Below are 23065 nucleotides of genomic sequence, written 5' to 3'. Positions count from 1 at the left end.
TCCCCGCACCCCCGTCCTAGGCCAGCTCCTGAGCTTGTGGGTGATGCCTGTCCCCTGATCCTAGTGACACATGGGAACAGCTCCCTCTAAGGCCAGGTTAGTTGGGTGGTGCCCTAGCTAAGAACAGGGTGGAGGTGTCTTTCTTTAGCTGGGTGCTCAGGTCAGCATGAGCCTCGGAGGGAGGAGTGGATGGACCCCTACAGGCATCGCCTCTAAGATCAGCTCTTTCCACTTAGAGCTTGTCCATTTGGTGTCAGCCCTGGGGTACCAACACTGCTAGAAATGGAGGTAGTGGCATGTCTGCCAGTCACTGCTGAGCACAGCCTGAGCGAGAGCATCTTGTGCCCAGTGTGATCGGCGTCTCAGATCAGCTGTGCAAATCCTGAGTGTGTTTGTTTTATTACAGCAATCCTAGCCACAGCACACCAGTATGGCTGATGTGGAGAATTCTCTAAAAGGCCCAGGGGACAGGACAGTGACAGCTGATTGTTTCGTGTTTGGAAATGAGCCCAACAAAGCTGTCTCTAGGCACATAGACAAACTTTACATACAACTCAAAATGAGTGAATCCCTGTGTCAGGGTTCCCTCCCCACTCTGAACTCTAGGGTATAGATGTGGGGACCCACATGAAAGACCCCCTAAGCTTATTTCTACCAGCTTAGGTTAAAACGTCCCCAAGGCACAAATTCTTTGCCGTTGCAGGGTACGCTGCCACCACCAAGTGATTTAACAAAGAATCAGGGAAAGGACCACTTGGAGTTCCTATTCCCCCAAAATATCCCCCCAAGCCCTTATACCCCCTTTCCCGGGGAGCCTTGAGAATAATATCCTAACCAATTGGCTACAAAGTGATCACAGACCCAAACCCCTGGGTCTTAGGACAATAGAGAAATCAGTCAGGTTCTTTAAAAGAAGGATTTTATTTAAAAAAAAAGGTAAAAATCACCTCTGTAAAATCAGGATGGAAAATAACTTTACAGGGTAACAAAAGATTCAAAAACACAACAGAACTTCCTCTAGGCTTAGTTTCAAAGTTACAAAAAACAGGAATAAACCTCTCTCCAGCAAAGGAAAAATTCACAAGCAAAACAAAAGATAATCTAACACGCCTTGCCTGGCTTTTACTTACAACTTTTGTAATATGAGAGACTTTTAGGATGGTTTATAGGAGCAGGAGTTTTCTGACCTGATGCTTCTCTGCTTCCCAAGAGAACACACACAAACAAAGCCCCCCACCCCCCAAGATTTGAAAGTATCTTCTTCTTCTTTCCCCATTGGTCCTTTTGGTCAGGTGCCAACCAGGTTATTTGAGCTTCTTAACCCCTTACAGGTAAGGAGGAATTCTAGGCTACCCTTAGCCATATGGTTATGACACCCTGTCACCTAAATGTGGACTCAACCCACGTAATGGATCTGTTAAAGCCAGGAACGTTAAGAAAGTTCCTACAACTAATCAGGAAAAAGATCTTGGAGTCATCGTCGAGAGTTCTCTGAAGACATCCATGCAGTGTGCAGTGGTAGTCAAAAAAGCAAACAGGATGTTAGGAATCATTAAAAAAGGGATAGAGAATAAGACGGAGAATATCTTATTGCCCTTCTATAAATCCATGGTACGCCCACACCTTGAATACTGAGTATAGACGTGGTCTCCTCATCTCAAAAAAGATATATTGGCATTAGAAAAGGTTCAGAGAAGGGCAACTAAAATGATAGGGGTTTGGAATGGGTCCCATATGAGGAGAGATTAAAGAGGCTAGGACTTTTTAGCTTGGAAAAGAGGAGACTAAGGGGGGATATGATAGAGGTATATAAAATCATGAGTGGTGTGGAGAAAGTTATTTACTTGTTCCCATAATATAAGAACTAGGGGCCACCAAATGAAATTAATGGGCCACAGGTTTAAAACAAATAAAAGGAAGTTCTTCTTCACACAGCACACAGTCAACCTGTGGAACTCCTTGCCTCAGGAGGTTGTGAAGGCTAGGACTACAACAGGGTTTAAAAGAGAACTGGATAATTTCATGGAGGTTAAGTCCATTAATGGCTATTAGCCAGGATGGGTAAGGAATGGTTTCCCTAGCCTCTGTTTGTCAGAGGGTGGAGATGGATGGCAGGAGAGAGATCACTTGATCATTACCTGTTAGGTTATGGTGCAATGAAGTTTGAGAACCCCTGGTCTATTTATCAGTGACTTGGAACAAAGGATAAGCCCTAAAGAGGCAAAATTTGCAGATGACACACAATTATTTAGGTTACCAAAGAAGTCTGAGTTATTTCAGAGAGACCAAGCTTGGATAACATGATGGCTGATGAAATTCAGTGTTGATCAATGGAAGGTTACGCACATTGCAAGTATAATTAGACCTATGCATGCAGGTTATTGGCTTTAAAATACTCAGGAAAAAGACCTGGGCAGCACTGTGGACCCCTCTTTGAAGAACTCCACTCAGTGTGCAGTGGTATTTAAAGAATGAAGTGTCAGGATGCACAAAGAACAGGACAGAAAATCACACTTATATACATCCTCACCGGTACTGGTCGCTCTATCTCAGGAAGGATATTACAGAGACGGGCAATAATTATGATTTGAGCCCTGAAGGCAAAGCCATATAAAAAGTGATTGAAAAAGATGGGACATTTTAGTTTAGATAGGAGACATGACAGAGATATAGAAAACAGTGAGTGAGAGAGAGATCAATTGGGTTCTCAGACCTACCTTCCCTCCTAGTGCAAGAACAAGAGGATACTCAGCTAAATTGAAAGGTAGCAAATTTCAAACTATAAGAAGAAATACTCTTGTTTACATGATGCATAATTAGCCTGTGGACCTCCTTGCCACAAGATAGCATTGAAGAAAAGAGTTTAACAGAAATAACAGGAAAGGACATTTATATGGCTAATGAGAACATGCTGTTTTACATTGAGTATGGTTATAACAAAACAGACAAGCAAAGAAAAACCCCAAATGGACGAAGGATTCAGAAAGGCCCAGATACTGATATGGAAATGTAAATATCCAGAGTTGTGATAATTCTCAAAAACACAAGCATTCTGCTTCACGGCACAAGCCAAACACTGACAGGGGTCTGGAGGGATTCGAGGGAACTCTCCCTGGGGGCAGATTAGTCGATCATTGGGGTGACGGGACTGGGTGGGACGGGGGTGGAGCCCGCAGCCAATAGCACAGGAGAGCAAATGGGCAGAGTGACACTGTAGCGAGCAGCACAACGACATCATCAGCCACCATGTCCCTGGCCACCTTCTGCCTGGCAGGTCACACCGGGGGTGTTAAGGACTACAGCCAGCTCACAGCATGGGCACCGTGCTGGCTACACAGAGGGCAGAGTGAGCCAAACCCGCTCTCTCCCCTGGCTGTGTGGGAGCAGTAAACCCCTGGGAGTTCAGGGAGTGGGGTTTGGGTCTGTTCATTCTGTGTCCTGAGTGTGAGGGACGAGGGGCAGAGCTTCTCTGTGCACCGCACAAACCAAACGGACTTAGTTCATAGTGAGAGCTCTCAAGACCTGCCTCGGGGGTCTATGAAACTTCTTGCAAAGTTTGAGATTCCCCCTCCTCTCCCATTGCAATGAATAAAGGGACCTCACCTTTCTCTGCACGATGCGCCGCTGGAAGTGAACAACAGGAGAGGTGGGTTACAAGGTAGAAGATTTATCTGTACGTATTGCAAACTCATAGTGGACATTTTTCTACTGGTAGAAAGTAGAACACACACTGGGGTGCTCTGCCTCCAGCTACTCCCACTGCCAGCGTTATACTGGGGACACAAGGCTCGTGCAGGTAAAACGCTGAGTACATGGCTCTCCCCTTTCCCTTTTGGCTGAGGCCCCCCACTGAACTCGACGGTCTGTCTGTCTGTCTGGAATGGGATAACTCTTGAGAACCATGTCCCATCGATTGCAGCGTTTCAGGGGATTTTCTAAGTATCAATGAGCTGAACCCTCCTGATTTTGGTGAAAACTGGAGAACTGGAGAAGCCTGATTTCCACTAAACTCACTGTTTGTTCCCTCAGGATACAGGAGAAGCCAGTGACCTTGGGGTTAGGGTTTAAGGTGAGGGTGAGGTTAGGGTTAGCAGTGGGCCCCTCCCCCACTCCAGTCAGCTCCCACAGCTGCACTTCTTGCCTCCTCTTCTCCTCCCCCCCCCCCCCCCCCCCGTATTCCAGCCAGGTCCTTCGCCTCCCCACTCTGGTCAGAACTCTATTGATGTGGGTGAAAATCAGAAAAGCCTGATTTTATTGGAAATCAGTTTTTCCAGTTTTCTGCTTTTCACAGCAATCAGTAGGGTTATGGGCAGGGTTGAGGGAGAATGGTGGTGCAGACCCCTTTGGAAATGTTAGGCATAGTCTGCAGACCTGCCGTGGTCTGTGGTCCACAGGTTGAAAACCACTGCTCTAGGGGGAGAAAATGGGGAGAGGTGAAATTCCCCTGTCGTATTTCTAGGAATAATCCTGACATCAGTTCATGTAACGAGCCCAGACACTGACCTTTCTCGCTCTCCAGTTCAGATCGCAGAGTCTCTAGGGGGAGAAAAGTGGGAGAGGTGAGATTCCCCTGTCGTATTTCTAGGAATAATCCTGACATCAGTTCATGTAACGAGCCCAGACACTGACCTTTCTTGCTCTCCAGTTCAGATCGCAGAGTCTCTAGGGGGAGAAAAGTGGGAGAGGTGAGATTCCCCTGTCGTATTTCTAGGAATAATCCTGACATCAGTTCATGTAACGAGCCCAGACACTGACCTTTCTCGCTCTCCAGTTCAGATTGCAGAGTCTCTAGAGGGAGAAAAGGGGGAGAGAGGAGATTTCATTCCATCGTGTTTATGGTGAAGTTCCTATAATTGTTTAACGCAGCTCTGCTGTAATTATGCAATAGAGAAACAAATGGAGAGACACAGATGGGTCCATCTATTGAGGTCCCCGCACCCCCATCCTAGGCCAGCTCCTGAGCTTGTGGGTGGTGCCTGTCCCCTGATCCTAGTGACACATGGGAACAGCTCCCTCTAAGGCCAGGTTAGTTGGGTGGTGCCCTAGCTAAGAACAGGGTGGAGGTGTCTTTCTTTAGCTGGGTGCTCAGGTCAGCATGAGCCTCGGAGGGAGGAGTGGATGGACCCCTACAGGCATCGCCTCTAAGATCAGCTCTTTCCACTTAGAGCTTGTCCATTTGGTGTCAGCCCTGGGGTACCAACACTGCTAGAAATGGAGGTAGTGGCATGTCTGCCAGTCACTGCTGAGCACAGCCTGAGCGAGAGCATCTTGTGCCCAGTGTGATCGGCGTCTCAGATCAGCTGTGCAAATCCTGAGTGTGTTTGTTTTATTACAGCAATCCTAGCCACAGCACACCAGTATGGCTGATGTGGAGAATTCTCTAAAAGGCCCAGGGGACAGGACAGTGACAGCTGATTGTTTCGTGTTTGGAAATGAGCCCAACAAAGCTGTCTCTAGGCACATAGACAAACTTTACATACAACTCAAAATGAGTGAATCCCTGTGTCAGGGTTCCCTCCCCACTCTGAACTCTAGGGTATAGATGTGGGGACCCACATGAAAGACCCCCTAAGCTTATTTCTACCAGCTTAGGTTAAAACGTCCCCAAGGCACAAATTCTTTGCCGTTGCAGGGTACGCTGCCACCACCAAGTGATTTAACAAAGAATCAGGGAAAGGACCACTTGGAGTTCCTATTCCCCCAAAATATCCCCCCAAGCCCTTATACCCCCTTTCCCGGGGAGCCTTGAGAATAATATCCTAACCAATTGGCTACAAAGTGATCACAGACCCAAACCCCTGGGTCTTAGGACAATAGAGAAATCAGTCAGGTTCTTTAAAAGAAGGATTTTATTTAAAAAAAAGGTAAAAACCACCTCTGTAAAATCAGGATGGAAAATAACTTTACAGGGTAACAAAAGATTCAAAAACACAACAGAACTTCCTCTAGGCTTAGTTTCAAAGTTACAAAAAACAGGAATAAACCTCTCTCCAGCAAAGGAAAAATTCACAAGCAAAACAAAAGATAATCTAACACGCCTTGCCTGGCTTTTACTTACAACTTTTGTAATATGAGAGACTTTTAGGATGGTTTATAGGAGCAGGAGTTTTCTGACCTGATGCTTCTCTGCTTCCCAAGAGAACACACACAAACAAAGCCCCCCTCCCCCACAAGATTTGAAAGTATCTTCTTCTTCTTTCCCCATTGGTCCTTTTGGTCAGGTGCCAACCAGGTTATTTGAGCTTCTTAACCCCTTACAGGTAAGGAGGAATTCTAGGCTACCCTTAGCCATATGGTTATGACACCCTGTCACCTAAATGTGGACTCAACCCACGTAATGGATCTGTTAAAGCCAGGAACGAAACCAGTTCACACCTAGTGGTGACAGTTCTAAAGGTACAATACGCACTTCCAGCGCTGGCCTTACCATGAGGCGAACTGAGGCGGCCGCCTCAGGGGCCAGACTGTGGGGAGGCGCCACTAGGACCCAGAGTGTAGAAAATTGTGTCTGCTGCTGGGGCATCTGTATTCTCTGCTCGAGATGCCCAGAGATGGGGGAGTGCTGTGCTGGAGGAAGGAGGGCACAAGAGACCTAACAGGCAGGCAGGAGAAAAGGGGAGAGGGAATAGCAGAAAGCAGCAGGAGCTGCAGGGAGAGAGAGGAGAAGGAGCCTCTCATGTACCTCTCTAGCACCCCCAGGAGCCTGGACTGATTAACCCCAGCTTCTCAGGCAGCTTCCTGTTTCCTGCTGCTTCCCTGAACCCACCTGGGGAGAACAGGCAGTCAACTGAAACAGTAGAAGCCAGTTAGGCCCTTAAGACACTGATATCTTCCCTCACTCAGGCCCTGCTACCAGCCTGCTTATTTGTCCCCTTCCACTGAGTGTTGAGAGCCACTATAGCTGGCACAGAACAGCAGTCATGAGTGAAAGAAGAAAACGCCCCTCTGGGGCAGCACTCAGAAAAAGAAAGAAAGTGAAGGAAGCTTTTCTATCTAAGCAGAAGGAGCTCTCCTGAGATACAGAGACACAAATGTTCACGGTGAGCCTTCCGGCCCCAGTGAGGATGTGAGTGGTGAGGAGATGCCTGATCTTCCAGTTCGTCAGAGAGCAGGTGGCCTGGCAGCTACTGCAGCATCCCTATCTCCATCTCAAATGGACGTAACCATGCACATTCCTGAAGAAAAGTGTAGATCAGAAAAGAGTGTGGTAGAGGTGCAAGAAACAGCTGCTGCTAAGTTTAGTTCCTGAAGTCTAGATGATCCAGGACTGTGGACCCACTTGAGCAGTAGCCTGAGGGACTTCCATGTACTGCATGGGCCACAGTAAGTGAAAAACTTCGTGTTCCCCAAAGACAATGAAAATAGAAGTTTCCATCCAACACATTACTGGCGTGAAATCCCCAATGGTGACAAAGTGGAGAGACCATGGCTTATGTACTCAAAAACCCAGAATGCTGCATGCTGTTTTTGTTGCAAACTCTTCCAGTCTAATGTTCCAGCCACATTGGGTTCTACAGGAACAAAGGACTGGAAAAATCTGGCTAGAAATCTGGCATGCCATGAGAAGGCAGGAAATCACCAGAGAGCATTCCATAGGTGGAAAGATCTTGAGATAAGACTAAGGTTAAAGGCCACCATAGATGATCAGCATCAAGAGAAGATTTCATCAGAGTCTCTTTACTGGCAAAATGTTCTGAAAAGGCTCATTGCCATTTTGAGAATGATTTCTACCCAAAACCTAGCACTGTGTGGCACTTCAGATCAGCTGTATGTGCCAAACAATGGAAACTTCCTTGAAATTGTGGAGCTGATGGCTGAGTTTGATGCTGTACTGCAGGAGCATCTAAGAAGAGTCACCACCCAAGAAATGTACAAACACCACTACCTTGGAAAAACGATTCAAAATGAGATCATACAGTTACTGGCAATAAAAGTCAAACAGAAGATTGTGGCAGATCTGAAGTCAGCAAGATATTACTCTGTTATTCTGGACTGCACACCTGACATCAGCCATACAGAACAAATGACTTTAATGGTGCGTTTTGTAACAACAACAGAACCTAGTGAAAATGTCCCTGCAATGGTGACTGTCAGAGAGCATTTTCTAGAATTTATTGACATTGATGATACTTCAGGAGCTGGTATGACAAATGTACCTCTTAAAAAGCTGGAAGATACGGGAAATGCGATAGCTGACATGAAAGGTCAGGGCTACGATCATGGTGCCAACATGAGAGGAAAGAACAGAGGAGTGCAGATACGGATCCGAGAGTTAAACCCTCGAGCTTTTTTTGTCCCGTGCAGTTCTCATTCATTGAACTTGGTGGTCAGTGATGCAGCATCAGCTTCTCGTGAGGCTGCAGAATTGTTTAATGTAATTCAAAGCATCTGTGTATTTTTCTCGGCATCAGCTCATCCATGGCAAATTTTGAAGCAACATCTGGGAACATCCTCTCTGACACTGAAACCACTGAGTGCCACATGATGGGAAAGTCAAGGGTAGGCGATAAAGCCTATCAAACACCAAATTGGGAAGGTAGATGATGCCATAGTTACCATTATGGAGGATAATGCTGTGACATGAACTGTTCGTGGGAGAACAGTGGCAGAGGGAAATGGAATCACCAGAAACATACATCACTTCAAATGTCCGTGTGGCTTAGTGTTGTGGCATGACATACTGTTTGAAATAAATGTTGTAAGCAAGAGACTCCAAGGTGTTGACCTTGATATATCTGGAGCAATGGAACAACTGGACAAAGCAAAGTCATACCTACAGTCTTACCGGTCAGATAAGGGACTTCAACACATTCTGAAGAGTGCACAGAAGTTGGCAGAGGAACTTCACACTGAAGCTATTTTCCCACCCATTCAAGAATACAAGAGTCACCGAAAAAGACGACATTTTGATGACGAGGCACGGGATAATCCCATAAGAGACCCCAAACAACAATTCAAAGCTGAATTCTTTAACCAGGTGCTAGATTGTGCAATACAGTCAGTTGAAGAACGTTTCATGCAGCTCAAGGAACACAGCAGTATATTTGGTATGTTGTATGATATTCCAAAACTCCTCACTGTACCTGAAGAAGACCTACACCAGCAATGCAGGGCACTAGAGACAGTGTTGACACATGATGACATGCGCGATACTGACGCGAGTGATTTAGGTGATGAACTGAAAGCCCTTTCAAGATACATTTCAGCAGGATCAATTCCAAAGGCTGTTCTGGAATATATATGCACAAATAAGATGACCACCCTCTTTCCAAATGCTTTTGTTGCTCTGCGCATACTTCTAACACTTCCTGTAACAGTTGCCAGTGGAGAACGCAGCTTCTCCAAGCTGAAGTTAATAAAAACACATCTACGCTCCACAATGACACAGGAGAGGCTGGTCGGCCTTGCAACCATCTCAGTAGAGCATGAGCTGGCCCAGACTGTGGACCTTCAGGAAGCAGTTCAAATCTTTGCAACCAAGAAGGCACAGAAAGCACCACTTTGATTATTGAAACAGATAAAAATGTCAGTGTTTACTATGCAGACAAGAAAAGTTACATTTGCTGTTCAGGTGTTTGAAAGTTAAGTGTTACTTAAAATTTGTGAACAAGGCATTTTAAGTTGTTAGTTCTCCTTTATAAGGGTAGGTAGAAGAGCAGTACCATGAGAGGAATAGAACAGGAAGAAGGCAGAATTGAGACCTTTCAAAGTTTTGGCCCAAGCGAGGGGGCATGGGGGCATCATTTGAGCTCCCTGCCTCTGGTGCCAAAATGTTGTGGGCCGGCCCTGCGCAGTTCCAACTTTCACAAGTAAACAGCACAGCTCCTCTCTGCTCTCTGAATTACCTGCTTCCGTCCCCACTGGGAAATCACCTTAACAGACATTTCCCCTTCCCAATTGACACTTGCAAATTTCTACATAAAGTTCACAGCTCTTCAGGTGAGAAAACCCTCTGGGTGGGACTTTCACAGCAGCCTTGCAGGTTTGCACACTCAGTGCCCATTAATTTAAACAAAAATTGAGTATTCAGACCCCTTAGGTGGCTTTGAAAACCCCAGCTCCCTATAAACTCACAGATCACTGAAGGCCAATTTCTGCCCTTTGTGACCAGAGAAAAAACTACAGTTGAGCAGGTTTCAGAGTAACAGCCGTGTTAGTCTGTATTCACAAAAAGAAAAGGAGTACTTGTGGCACCTTAGAGACTAACCAATTTATTTGAGCATGAGCTTTCGTGAGCTACAGCACTTACACTACAACAGAGAGTTCATTGCCCTATTCCTGTAGCAGGATCTCAGGCTGAGCATATCTTAGTGTAGCTAAGGTAATTGCTAACCTTTCCATTTGCACAGCCACTGCTTCGCCCATCCACAGCTGCTACTTGCAAGCACAGACTAGGGGGCAGAATTGGCCCCCTCTCTTCTCCTACTTTGCTTTCTGTTTTTCCTGCAAGCAGCCAAGTTCCATATGTCGGAACTCCAAGCCCAGCTCACTGAGCCCCGCATGAGTGTTTCAAACTGAGCCATGCTGGTCCCTATGGAATAGTTCAGAATCACATTCGACTGGGATCCCTGAGTGAGATCTGACGGGGTGAAACCACTTGACACTTCTCGGTTCACATGTGAAGTCATAATTTATCCAGCTCCCCCTCCACCCTCAGCCTGGCTCCCACTGCCTGAAACTCCTCCAAACATTGAATCATAGCCTCTTAATCCCTGTATCTCTACTTTTCGTTTTGTTATTAAACCTCTCTCTCTCTCTCACACACACACACATCAAGTTCCCCCCTCTCATTACTTCACCTTTCGCTCTGTGTTGCCTCCAGAAGCAGTAACTGGCCAAGCCAATGAGAACAGCCAGGATCACACCCAGAGCCACCATCCAGGGATTTACCCTTGGGAAAAACAGCTCTGCAAGAGAAAGTGCCATTGACTTGGGAGCAAACACACACAGAATGAAGGCAGGACACTGTGACAGTGGTGACTCTGTGACTAGTTAAAAGAGTCTCACAGGGAAATACACAGTGAGATGTGGCTCTTTTGTGCTTTATTATTAAACCAATGAAAGTCCCAGCCTGGTTACTGAACATGGTTAATTAAAGGGGGGGTGGGGGGGTTGGGTGGACTCTGCTATGCAACACCTACCTACCACTGGCATAAGTTCAAGCATTCCCTAGGCCGGGGTAGTCAGTAGGTGGACTGCAGGCCAAATATAGACGACCAGATGTTTTGAATGGACCCTGGAATCTTTTAATTTACTTATTATTATCATTGTTTTTTTCATCATTATTATTATTATTTTCTCTGGTGTCTGACCTTGACTATACCTTGACCAAGAAATTTGGACCTTGACAAAAAATAATGGACGACCCCTGCCCTAGGCTGTTCTAAGTGATCCCAAAGCTGCATTCAGTGCAGACTGGCCCTCAGAATCAGAGGGTTGTGACCAGCTGCCTGACACCCCTGACTCCCCTACGCTCACTGGGGCTCAGTTACACGAGAGAGTCTAGCCCAACATATGTTAATACAGAATTTTAATAAAAACAAAACTTGAGCCTGGAAATTCAGAGTCAAAATTCCTCCAAAGTCCTCTTCCCTGGGCCTTGGAGCAATGGCTGACTAGAGGATCCTTGTTAAGGGACTGGTGTATTGAAAACTGTGTAAAAATTATGAGCTGACACTTTAAATACAGAAGAGTTTCTTAGTGCTGCTTGCAGGCTAGGGGACTGTGTAGGGAGCGGGCGTCTGGGTCCTCTGAAGTCATTCTGCAAAGAGCCAGCCTAGAGCAAGGCAGGCTGAGTTCTGGTTCTCTGCTTTAGGGAGCAGCCTGCTTTTTCTCTCTCTGTATTTGGCTGTGGCATGTTAGAGCTCTGGATTCTTAGAAATAAAGCAGTTACATTGCAGCCTTACAGGAAGAGTATTTATGTTTTGTTTTCAACTCTCAGTGTGTATGCCGTGAACATAACAGTCAGGTAATACTGGGCATATCATAGACTAACCAGCACTTTGAGACCTCAGATTAACAGTGCTTTACAAATGCAACATTTTTATTATTATGGAGATGAAATTTTCATTCGGTATTAACCAAGTTATTTGGCAGATAATAACACATAAAATCAGGACCTTTTTTCCCTAAAAGTTAAGATACTCTTAGGTAAGATTAGGTAAGATTTTGTTTCTGCATATTTTGGGCCTGAACTTTTACTGCTGGTATTTTCAGATGTAATCTAAATAGCAATGCTCAGACCATACCCAGGGCTCTCTTCTGTTGTTTGGGGAAAATGACTTTTTTAGCCAGATTTTCATAAACACTCAGCACCCAGCAGTCACACTGAGAAGAGAGGAGAATTCCCTCCCCCACCCCTACTGACTGTGACGTTCAAGCACACACAGAGACGTCAGATACAAACATAAATACCCCTGCTGGGAGGTTGCAGCGTAACACGACTTTATTTCTTAGAGTCCGGAATCTTAACACACAAGAACCCCCGTAACAGAAAGAGGGGTGGCTCCCTAAGGTAGCAGGCACAACTCACCTCACCCTGCTTTAACTTGGCTCGTCTATAGGAACAGTGAGTGCGCGGCAGGCTGGGGTGTAAATCTCCCTTGCACTCGCTTGCTGTGCACTAACAGGCTGTGTGGACCCTGCTGCACCGCACTAAAAGTTCCCTGGTGCACTTTAAACTGTTCCCATTTCAAAGCAGCGTAGATCAAAGCGCACTACGGAATTGTTAGTGCACGTAGCAGGGTCCACACAAACAGTGCGCGCCAGGCTAGCGTGAGGGAGATTTACACCCCAGATTGCCACAAACTAACTGTTCCTGGAGACAAACCCTGATTCTGCTCACTTTGCTGCAGAGCCCTCTAGCCTGCAAACAGGACCTGGAAAACCTGCACTCCAACCCCTGCTCTTAAATTGATAGTGATAGCTCTCACTACAGCAAAAGAACAAAGGAGAATTCCCTCCTCCCCCGCCCCCACCCCCAATTGAGAAGAACGATGTTTGCTGGGTGCTGAGCTCTTATGAAAATCTGGCCAATGGCATCCCAGCTTGTAAGGCGCTAAACACCTTCAGCTCCTACTGGAGTCAAAGAGACTTGAGAGGTTGCTCAGGACTTTCCAAGTTGTGCTCAGCACGTTGAAGATCCAGGACAATAAATAAGAGACACAATGATAAATACTCTCTGCCCATGTCTGCAGTGTCTCAGTCTATCTATGGAGAGGGGTAACTAGTGGATGGAGAGGGGTAACTAATGGTGTTCCCCAAGGGTCAGTCCTAGGGCCAATCCTATTCAATTTATCCATAAATGATCTGGAGAAAGGAGTAAACAGTGAGGTGGCAAAGTTTGCAGAGGATACTAAACTGCTCTAGATCGTTAAGACCAAAGCAGACTGTGAAGAACTTCAAAAAGATCTCACAAAACTAAGTGATTGGGCAACAAAATGGCAAATGAAAGTTAATGTGGATAAATGTAAAGTAATGCACGTTGGAAAAAATAATCCCAACTATACACACAATATGATGGGGGCTAATTTAGCTACAACTAATCAGGAAAAAGATCTTGGAGTCATCGTCGAGAGTTCTCTGAAGACATCCATGCAGTGTGCACTGGTAGTCAAAAAAGCAAACAGGATGTTAGGAATCATTGAAAAAGGGATAGAGAATAAGACGGAGAATATCTTATTGCCCTTCTATAAATCCATGGTATGCCCACACCTTGAATACTGAGTATAGATGTGGTCTCCTCATCTCAAAAAAGATATATTGGCATTAGAAAAGGTTCAGAGAAGGGCAACTAAAATGATAGGGGTTTGGAATGGGTCCCATATGAGGAGAGATTAAAGAGGCTAGGACTTTTTAGCTTGGAAAAGAGGAGACTAAGGGGGGATATGATAGAGGTATATAAAATCATGAGTGGTGTGGAGAAAGTTATTTACTTGTTCCCATAATATAAGAACTAGGGGCCACCAAATGAAATTAATGGGCCACAGGTTTAAAACAAATAAAAGGAAGTTCTTCTTCACACAGCACACAGTCAACCTGTGGAACTCCTTGCCTCAGGAGGTTGTGAAGGCTAGGACTATAACAGGGTTTAAAAGAGAACTGGATAATTTCATGGAGGTTAAGTCCATTAATGCTATTAGCCAGGATGGGTAAGGAATGGTGTCCCTAGCCTCTGTTTGTCAGAGGGTGGAGATGGATGGCAGGAGAGAGATCACTTGATCATTACCTGTTAGGTTCACTCCCTCTGGGGCACCTGGCATTGGCCACTGTTGGTAGACAGGATACTGGGCTGGGTGGACCTTTGATCTGACTCAGTATGGCCGTTCTTATGTTCTTATCCATGCACAGCACGGACAGGCACTGACCTGCTATGGAAATCGCTGACTCTCTCTCCTGGTTGAGTCGGGTGTTCCTGACATGGCAGGACACTTTCTGGTTGGACTCTTCTGTTATAACAATGGCAATCTCTGTTTGAAACAAGTCATCGGCCTCTTGGGATATTTTTTCAGAAGCCGATGGTAAGAGCTGTCCCTGGAGATCTCTCCACTGAGCCTCGGGCTGTGGGTACCATCCAGCTGATTGACACACCACCCGGATCCCTCCATCCTGATGTCCCTCCACTGAGATGGCAGGAACAGAGCCCAAACCTACAGAAGAAATAAATAAACTTGTGATAATCCTGCAGTGCCCAGTAATGAGCGAAAAGCTTCATTACACTGTTATCAAAAGCCATTTCCTATTAAACTAATAATCAAATGTCAGTCCATGAGTGTGGCTGGTCAGTTAATGTGGTCAGATTCCTATTTGATATACATCATGTAAAGTTAATGTTAATAAACATGTTAATGTTAATAAAGTTAATGTTAATGTCAGGGCTGTTCTATGCACAAACTTGCTCCAGTTTAGTTAAAGTGGTTTGGTTAAACCAGTGAACATCCCTGTGTGGACATTCTTAAATCAAGATGGAATCGACTCAAGCTTAATTAATATAAGCCATTTCCAAACCATTTAAAAGTGTCCATATAGGTTTTTGCACTACTTCATTGTAACCAGTGCATGTGTATGTACAGGCAAACCTTCAATTAATTCACTACCAACAAACTTTGTTACTGGGGAGTTCAGGTTGTCTTGGCTGTGCCTTGTACCCTTCAGAGCACAGAAGTTGGCAGCAGAAAACTGGACTCCTCTGAGAGACAGGAAACACACCCACACGCGCACCCACATTATACAGACATTAGATAACAAAGAAATACAGGGTGAAGGTAATGCCTTCTGCACCAGACCACACTTTTACTGATGAGCTAAACTGAAATAAAATGATCTTAATCTGAAATAAGAGGCTTCAATTTATCCAAAGGTGTGAATTCAAACTGATTTAGTTATTTCGATTGCAGCGGGTGTGCAGAGAAGCCTTACACTGTTTGGAAGTTTCACACAGAAGATCCTCCATGGAGAGGTGGAGAAGGGATGTATGTCTGGAGCCCTCCCCGCTTAGGAGTCTTTTTCTTTTAAACTTTATTTTTATTGTTTTTATATAAAATGTAAACACACAATGAACAAAACTTATACCCACAAATAATGCAAAAACCATGCACGAGATCAGTGGTTCTCAAACTACTGTACTTGTGACCCCTTTCACATAGCAAGCCTCTGAGTGCGACCCCCTTATAAATTAAAAACATTTGTTTATATATTTAACACCATTATAAATGCTGGAGGCAAAGTGGGGTTTGGGATGGAGGCTGTCAGCTCGTGACCACCCCATGCAATAACCTCGCAACCCCCTGAGGGGTCCCAACCCCCAGTTTAAGAACCCCTGCACTAGATGGAAATAGCATATAAATAACAAAATACTACATTCATTATTTGCAAAACCTGGGGAAAAGCAAAGCAAAAACAAACAAAAAACTTGAACCCATAGAGGTCGTGCAGCCATCAATTATGAAAGTGACTTGTAGCGAGGGGGCGTGGCCTCCCTCCAGGCCTCACAGGGAGGAACCACCACCCATGCCCTGGTGGGCGGAGCCTGGCAAGACACGCCCACCGTGCCGGAATCAGAGGGGCTGGACAGGAAGTTTAAAAGGTGGGCACAGCAGCTCAGTTGGGCTGGAGATGGTGAACGAGACAGACGCCTCCCACCCACTGCTGGGTCTTGCACCCAAGAGGGACCTCTGCAGCACTGAGGACTTGAAGGAACTGCCAGAGATATCAACAAGGACACGGAAGAGCTGCTGGGACTGCACTAGCTGCATACCCCGGGGAGAGGGAGGACACCCCACAAGATAAAGGTGCATGACAAGGGGGTCATAGGAAGTAGCCCAAGGACACCAGACAACAGTGTGGTGGTGGTACGAGAGGGCTGATCAGCGTGTTGTGGTGGGATCCTCACTGATCCAGTGGTGGAGCCCTCTGCCACTGCTAGGGCCTGGGCTGGGACGCAGTGGAGTACGGTCCCAGGTCCCTCTACCCCCTGCGGCTGCCCCACCCCTGGGGTGGCCACCTACCCACCTTAGGCCAAGAGGACTGCGTTTGTCTGCCATCTGCCTGAGCCATGTTGCCAGGTGATAGACTGTTTTGTGCTCCTCCCTGCCTGAGTGCCTGAGCTCCCTAGACTGTCTGGTGCTCTGCCCTGCCCAGAGACCCTGAGCCCCAAAACTGTATATTGCTCTGTCCTGCCCAGAAGGCCTGAGCTCCAGCAATGGCTAATTCCCCACTAAGGATTGCCTTTACAGAAATGTGGTAGCAAGGGGGTGTGGCCTCACTCCAAGGCGGATAGGGAGGACGGCCACAGGTGCTTACATGACTAAACAGATAAATAAGTGAGAATATAAGAGTATCGGGCACTAATATATACTAAACTGCATCTTCAGGAACACTGGCCTGTACGGAAAGCTGAAAACAGGGACTTTCTTTCCAGACCAGGTGATTCCAGTGAGGGATGCTGAAATGTCCCTACTGTTCCTGGGAGACCCAGCCTACCCCTTACTGCCATGACTCATGAAATCTTACATGGGAAACCTGGACAGCAGCAAGCAGTGCTTCAACAGTAGGGTTAGCTGGGGAGGTGAGCATGCATCTGCTCTGACTGAAGCATGATTAGGGACTTCATCATCTCTGTTTGCTCCTCCATCACTTTAATCATTTGCTTCTGTCCCTTTAGAATGTGCTCCTCACTCTTTCTGTCCTTCCTTTCCTTTCTCTCCACTTCCTGCATTCCATCACCTGCATTGTGCAGGAGGTCAGACTAGATGATCATAATGGTCCCTTCTGACCTTAAAGTCTATGATTCTTTTCTCTCTGAGGATTGGAGAACCTCTTGGTACATGTCCTCTATGCTATGCCTTGGTCGCTTCCTTAGCTGGCAAAGGTGCTCGGCCAGTGTGTAGGGAGTTCCCCTGAAGACAACATTTGCATTAGCACAAGAAACAATACACAGAAGCATCATTGTTAGTTCACACACAGCATACAATCCTTAGGAAAAAATTCACCTCTTATAACATACCAATCACTTTCTCTATGAACCCTGGCAAGCACACATCTCCACAAACACCCTAAGCATGATAAGTGAGGCCTGGACGGGTGGTGGGCATTCAAGATGAGGCAAGGGGTAGGTTATGTTTTCAGGGGATCCCTGAGGGTGACCATGGACAATAATGAAAAGTCTGCCCCCGTTTTCCACAGGCGGGGGTCACTGAAGTTGATATCTCACTCCTGAGGGTAAGCAAGGGTGCATCTATTGCACCCATGCGGGTTCAGACCCGGTCCCTATGCTACTCGCCTGTGTGCTGCTTTGGTCCCAGCACAAGTGATGCCGAGTTGCACGGGAAAGCGTTCTACAATGGCAGAAGGAACAAAGCAGCTCTTTCAGGTAGAGATGGCGGATGCACAGTAAACAGGGGCAGTTAAAAATGCAGCGAAATGCAGTCCGAAGCTCATGGAATGCTGGGATGGAAAAATGCATCATGGGATGCTGAACCCACACCCATGATGCATTGCGATCCGCTCCACCGTCCCACAACACCGAGCTGCAGACCGTGGCGAATAGCACAGTGGGAGAGCTATCCACAATGACAGGTTTCAGAGTGGCAGCCATGTTAGTCTGTGTCAGCAAAAACAATGAGGAGTCCTTGTGGCACCTTAGCCTTGGTCTACACTACGAGTTTAGGTCGAATTTAGCAGCGTTAGATCGATTTAACCCTGCACCCATCCACACGACGAAGTCATTTTTATCAACTTAATGGGCTCTTAAAATCAATTTCTGTACTCCTCCCCGATGAGAGGATTAGCGCTGAAAGCGACATCGCCGAGTCAAATTTGGGGTAGTGTGGACGCAATTCGACGGTATTGGCCTCCGGGAGCTATCCCACAGTGCTCCATTGTGACCACTCTGGACAGCGCTCTCAACTCGCATGCACTGGCCAGATAGGCAGGAAAAGCCCCGCAAACTTTTGAATTTCGTTTCCTCTTTGGCCAGCGTGGCAAGCTGATCAGAACAGGTGACCGTGCAGATCTCATCAGCAGAGGTGACCATGGAGTCGCAGAATCGCAAAAGAGCTCCAGCATGGACCGAACAAGAGGTACTGGATCTGATCGCTGTACAGGGAGACGAATCCGTGCAGGCAGAACTCCGTTCCAAAAGATGAAATGCCAAAATATTTGAAAAAATCTCCAAAGGCATGATGGACAGAGGCTATAACAGGGACCCGCAGCAGTGCCGGGTGAAACTTAAGGAGCTCAGGCAAGCCTACCAAAAAGGCAAATGGCCACTCCGTGTCAGACCCCCAGAAATGCCGGTTCTATGATGAGCTCCATGCAATTCTAGGGGGTGCCTCTACAACTACCCAACACCATACATGGACTCCTGCAAGGGAGTCTCACACAACAGGGATGAGGATTTTGGGGACGAGGAAGATGAGGAGGAGGGGGGAGGTTGAAGACAGCGCACACCAGGCAAGTGGAGAAACCGTTCTCCCCGACAGCCAGGAACCGTTTATCACCCTGGAGCCAATACCCTCCCCGTGATGAGAGGAGACAAGATGAAATGCTGAGGCTACTGGAGGATCAAACTGATATGCTCCAGCGTATGGTTGAGGTGCAGGAAAGGTATAGATCACCACTGCAGCCCCTGTGTAACCAACCACCTGCCTCCACAAGTTCCATAGCCTCCTCACCCAGGCGCCCAAGAACGCGCAGGGTGGGGGAGGGGCTCCGTGCACCCAACCACTTCACCCCAGAGGACTGCCCAAGCAACAGAAGGCTGGCATTCAATAAGTTTTCAAGTGTAGTGTGGCCTTGTCCTCCCCTCCTCCCCCGCCCCTCCAGGACTACCTTGCCAGTTATCCCCCTATTTGTGTGATGAATTAATAAAGAATGCATGAATTTGAAACAACGACTTTATTGCCTCTGCAAGCGGTGATTGAACAGAACTGTCACACCATAGCCCGGCCAGCCATGAAACTGGTTTTCAAAGCTTCTCTGGTGTGCAGCATGCCCTACTGTGCTCTTCTAACCGCCCTGGTGTCTGGCTGCACGTAATCAGCGGCCAGGCGGTTTGCCTCAACCTCCCACCCCGCCATAAACATCTCCCCCTTACTCTCACAGATATTGTGGAGCACACACCAAGCAGCAATAACAATGGGAATATTGGTTTCACTGAGGTCTGAGCGAGTCAGTAAACTGCGCCAGCAACCCTTTAAACATCCAAATGCACATTCTACCACCATTCTGCACTTGCTCAGCATATAGTTGAACAGCTCCTGACTACTGTCCAGGCTGCCTGTGTATGGCTTCATGAGCCATGGCATTAAGGGTCCCCAAGGATAACTGTAGGCATTTCAACATCCCCATTGGCTATTTTCTGGTCTGGAAATTAAGTCCCTTGCTGCAGCTGTTCAGATAGACCTGACTTCCTGAAGATGGGAGTGTCATGTACCTTTCCTGGCCATCCCACGTTGATGTTGGTGAAACGTCCCTTGTGATCCACCAGTGCTTGCAGCACCATTGAAAAGTACCCCTTTCGGTTTATGTACTGACTGTCCTGATGGTCTGGTCCCAAGATAGGGATATGCGTTCTGTCTATTGCCCCTCCACAGTTAGGGAATCCCATTGCAGCAAAGCCATCCACTATGACCTGCACGTTTCCCAGAGTCTCAACCCTTGATAGCAGCAGCTCAGTGATTGCATTGGCTACTTGGATCACAGCAGCCCCCACAGAAGATTTGCCCACTCCAAATTGATTCCCGACTGACTGGTAGCTGTCTGGCGTTGCAAGCTTCCCGAGGGCTATCACCACTCGTTTGTGAACTGTGAGGGCTGCTCTCATCTTGGTATTCTTGCGCTTCAGGGCAGGAGAAAGCAAGTCACAAAGTTCCATGAAAGTGCCCTTACGCATGCGAAAGTTTCACAGCCACTGGGAATCATCCCAGACCTGCAACACTATGCAGTCCCACCAGTCTGTGCTTGTTTCCCGGGCCCAGATTCGGCATTCCATGGCATGAGCCTACCCCATTGCCACCAGGATGGCCAAATCGCCAGGGCCCATGCTTTGAGAGAAGTCTGTGTCCCTGTCCTCATCACTCTCGTCACTGCGCTTCCGTCACCTCCTCGCCTGCTTTTGCAGGTTCTTGTTCTGCACGTACTACAGGATAATGCGCGAGGTGTTTACAATGCTCATAACTGCCACAGTGATCTGAGTGGGCTCCATGCTTGCCGTGGTATGGCGTCTGCAGGAGAAGAGGAGAGCAGAGTTGCAGGGGAAGCGGAGGTTGGATGACCAGTTTTGCAGACCTACTGCACCGTCTGCTGCCAGGACACAACAGCTGAGCAGGCTGCACGCTTGCACGCTTGCCATGGTATGGCGAGACAAGAAGAGCCGAGCAGAGTTGCAGCGGAAGCGGCCGACGATGACGGTCATCAGGGTTGGACTAGATGACCTTCAGGGGTCCCTTCCAACCCTGATATTCTATGATTCTATTGAGTGTCCAGGGAGACTGAAGTGCTCTCCTACTGGTTTTTGAATGTTACAATTCTTGATGTCAGATTTGTGTCCATTTATTCTTTTGCATAAAGACTGTCCGGTTTGGCCAAAGTACATGGCCGAGGGGAATTGCTGGCACATGATGGCATATATCACATTGGTAGATGTGCAGGTGAACGAGCCCCTGATGGTGTGGCTGATGTGGTTAGGTCCTATGATGGTGTCCCTTGAATAGATATGTGGACAGATTTGGCACTGGGGTTTGTTGCACGGTTTGGTTCCTGGGTTAGTGTTTTTGTTGTGTGGTGTGTAGTTGCTGGTGAGTATTTGCTTCAGGTTGGGGGGCTGTCTATAAGTGAGGACTGGCCTGTCTCCCAAGCTCTGTGAGAGTGAGGGATCGTCTTTCAGGATAGTTTGTAGACCGCTGATGATGCGCTGGAGAGGTTTTAGTTGGGGGCTGTAGTTGACGGCTAGTGGCATTCTGTTACTTTCTTTGTTGGGCCTGTCCTGTAGTAGGTGACTTCTGGGTACCTTTCTGGCTTACCTACATGCCTCCAGCTTTCATCCAGACCACATCACATGATTCATTGTCTATAGCCAAACTCTAAGATACAATCGCATTTGCTCCAATCCAATCCAATCCCTTAGACAGAGACAAACACCTACAGGATCTCTATCAAGCATTCTTAAAACTACAATACCCACCTGGTGAAGTGAAGAAACAGATTGACAGAGCCAGAAGGGTACCCAGAAGTCACCTGCTACAGGACAGGCCTGCCTGTAGTAGGGAGGGAAAGAAGGGTTGAGGCCTCCTCAGGTAAGGGGAAGGAGTGGGATGGGAGGGATTTGATATGGTGAGGGGTGGTGTAAAAGTTGTGAGTTTCGGAGCAGGGAGTCCTGTCAGCCCCAAATTCTCCCCCTCCCCATGCTGGGATCTGGGGGAGCCCTACCCCTCTGCAGGGCTCTGAACTCCTTTTTTTGCCCCCCTATGGCCTGGGATCTAGGAGACCCTGTCACTCTTGGGCTGTCTAAGCCCCTCATGTAATCTGTGATCAAGGGGAAGTGGGGTGGGGGGTTGAATGTGATGAAAATGTAAACACCTGAAATGCAGGAAATCAATAGTTAAAATACACATCGCCCCTGGGTTGGGTTTGCCACAGTGTGTGGGGGAGGGGGAGTTGTATTGGGTGGGCCTGCAACATGGCTGGGTAAGTCCGGCTGGACCAGGGCCGGGGGGCTCAGCTCGGCATGGTAGTTGGGGTGAGGAGCCCAGCTCAGTGTGCTGCTCATGTAACCGAGGTAGTGTGTGGCCCACCAGTGAGCTGCTACCTGTGATATGTGCTCCCAGAAATGTAGGGCAGAGGGGAACTAAATGTTGTGGGGGATGGTGGAGAAGGAAACAGACACACCAGTTTCCTCTCACACGCTTAAATTAGCCGCTGTATAATAAAACTGTCAAGGTGTTGGGGCAGGGACCTGGGATGAGATTTCTCTCACCAGCCCTGTTACAAGCTACACACTGAAAACATTGCACAGCATGACCATTATCCCCACTGCACTATCAGAGTGCACAGCGGGAGGGGCACTGAACAACCACGGGGCAACCCGCCCCAGCGCCGGGCTGAGCAGCCGGCCTCCCCGCCCCTGAAGCCTCCCCTCCCTCCCCGGCGAAGCCGGGATGGCTCCAACACTAGGCCAAGCCACCGACCCCTGACCCCAGTGCTGGGCTGAGGCGCTGGACCCCCGAGCAGTAGGCCAGCCCCAGCGCTGGGCCGAGCCCCCAGCCACCCGAGCGCCAGGCCAAAGCACTGCCCCCCACCCCAAGCCCCCCCAGCACCAGGCAGCGCATGACCAAGCTGCCCCACTCCCCCGCCAGACACCCCCAGCCGGCCGCCCACTGGCTTGCCGCGTCCCTCCTCACTCCCCCTCCCAAGAGGAGGAGGGATGCAGTGAGCAGCGGGGACTTCTGGAGGGGTGGGGGTGGTGTTGTGGCAGGACCACCGCGGTGCAAGCGTCCAGCAGCGGATTGGCGGCAGGGAAGGCTCAGCCTTCCCACGCCTCTTCTACCCACCGCCCATGACTACAACC

At 47.8% G+C, this 23065-nt stretch overlaps 1 protein-coding gene across 1 annotated transcript in view; it reads right to left on the bottom strand.

Annotated features, from left to right (window-relative positions):
* The window catches only part of LOC311530849 (butyrophilin subfamily 1 member A1-like), a 137434-nt gene that overhangs the window by 106605 nt on the left and 7764 nt on the right, over positions 1-23065 (bottom strand). The window contains exons 4-9 of the mRNA XM_084647800.1: positions 14367-14648; positions 10800-10907; positions 4756-4788; positions 4630-4662; positions 4504-4536; positions 3604-3624 (exon numbers count right to left, since the gene is read on the bottom strand). Coding sequence (XP_084503926.1) covers positions 3604-3624; positions 4504-4536; positions 4630-4662; positions 4756-4788; positions 10800-10907; positions 14367-14648 — 510 coding nt within the window. The remainder of the gene's footprint in view (positions 1-3603; positions 3625-4503; positions 4537-4629; positions 4663-4755; positions 4789-10799; positions 10908-14366; positions 14649-23065) is intronic.

The sequence above is a fragment of the Lepidochelys olivacea genome, assembly GCF_965140295.1.
Source record: "Lepidochelys olivacea isolate rLepOli2 genome assembly, chromosome: 14".
Classification (NCBI taxonomy): domain Eukaryota; kingdom Metazoa; phylum Chordata; order Testudines; family Cheloniidae; genus Lepidochelys; species Lepidochelys olivacea.
The sequence above is the reverse complement of the archived record's forward strand: the minus strand, read 5'-3'. Positions and strand labels throughout refer to the sequence as shown.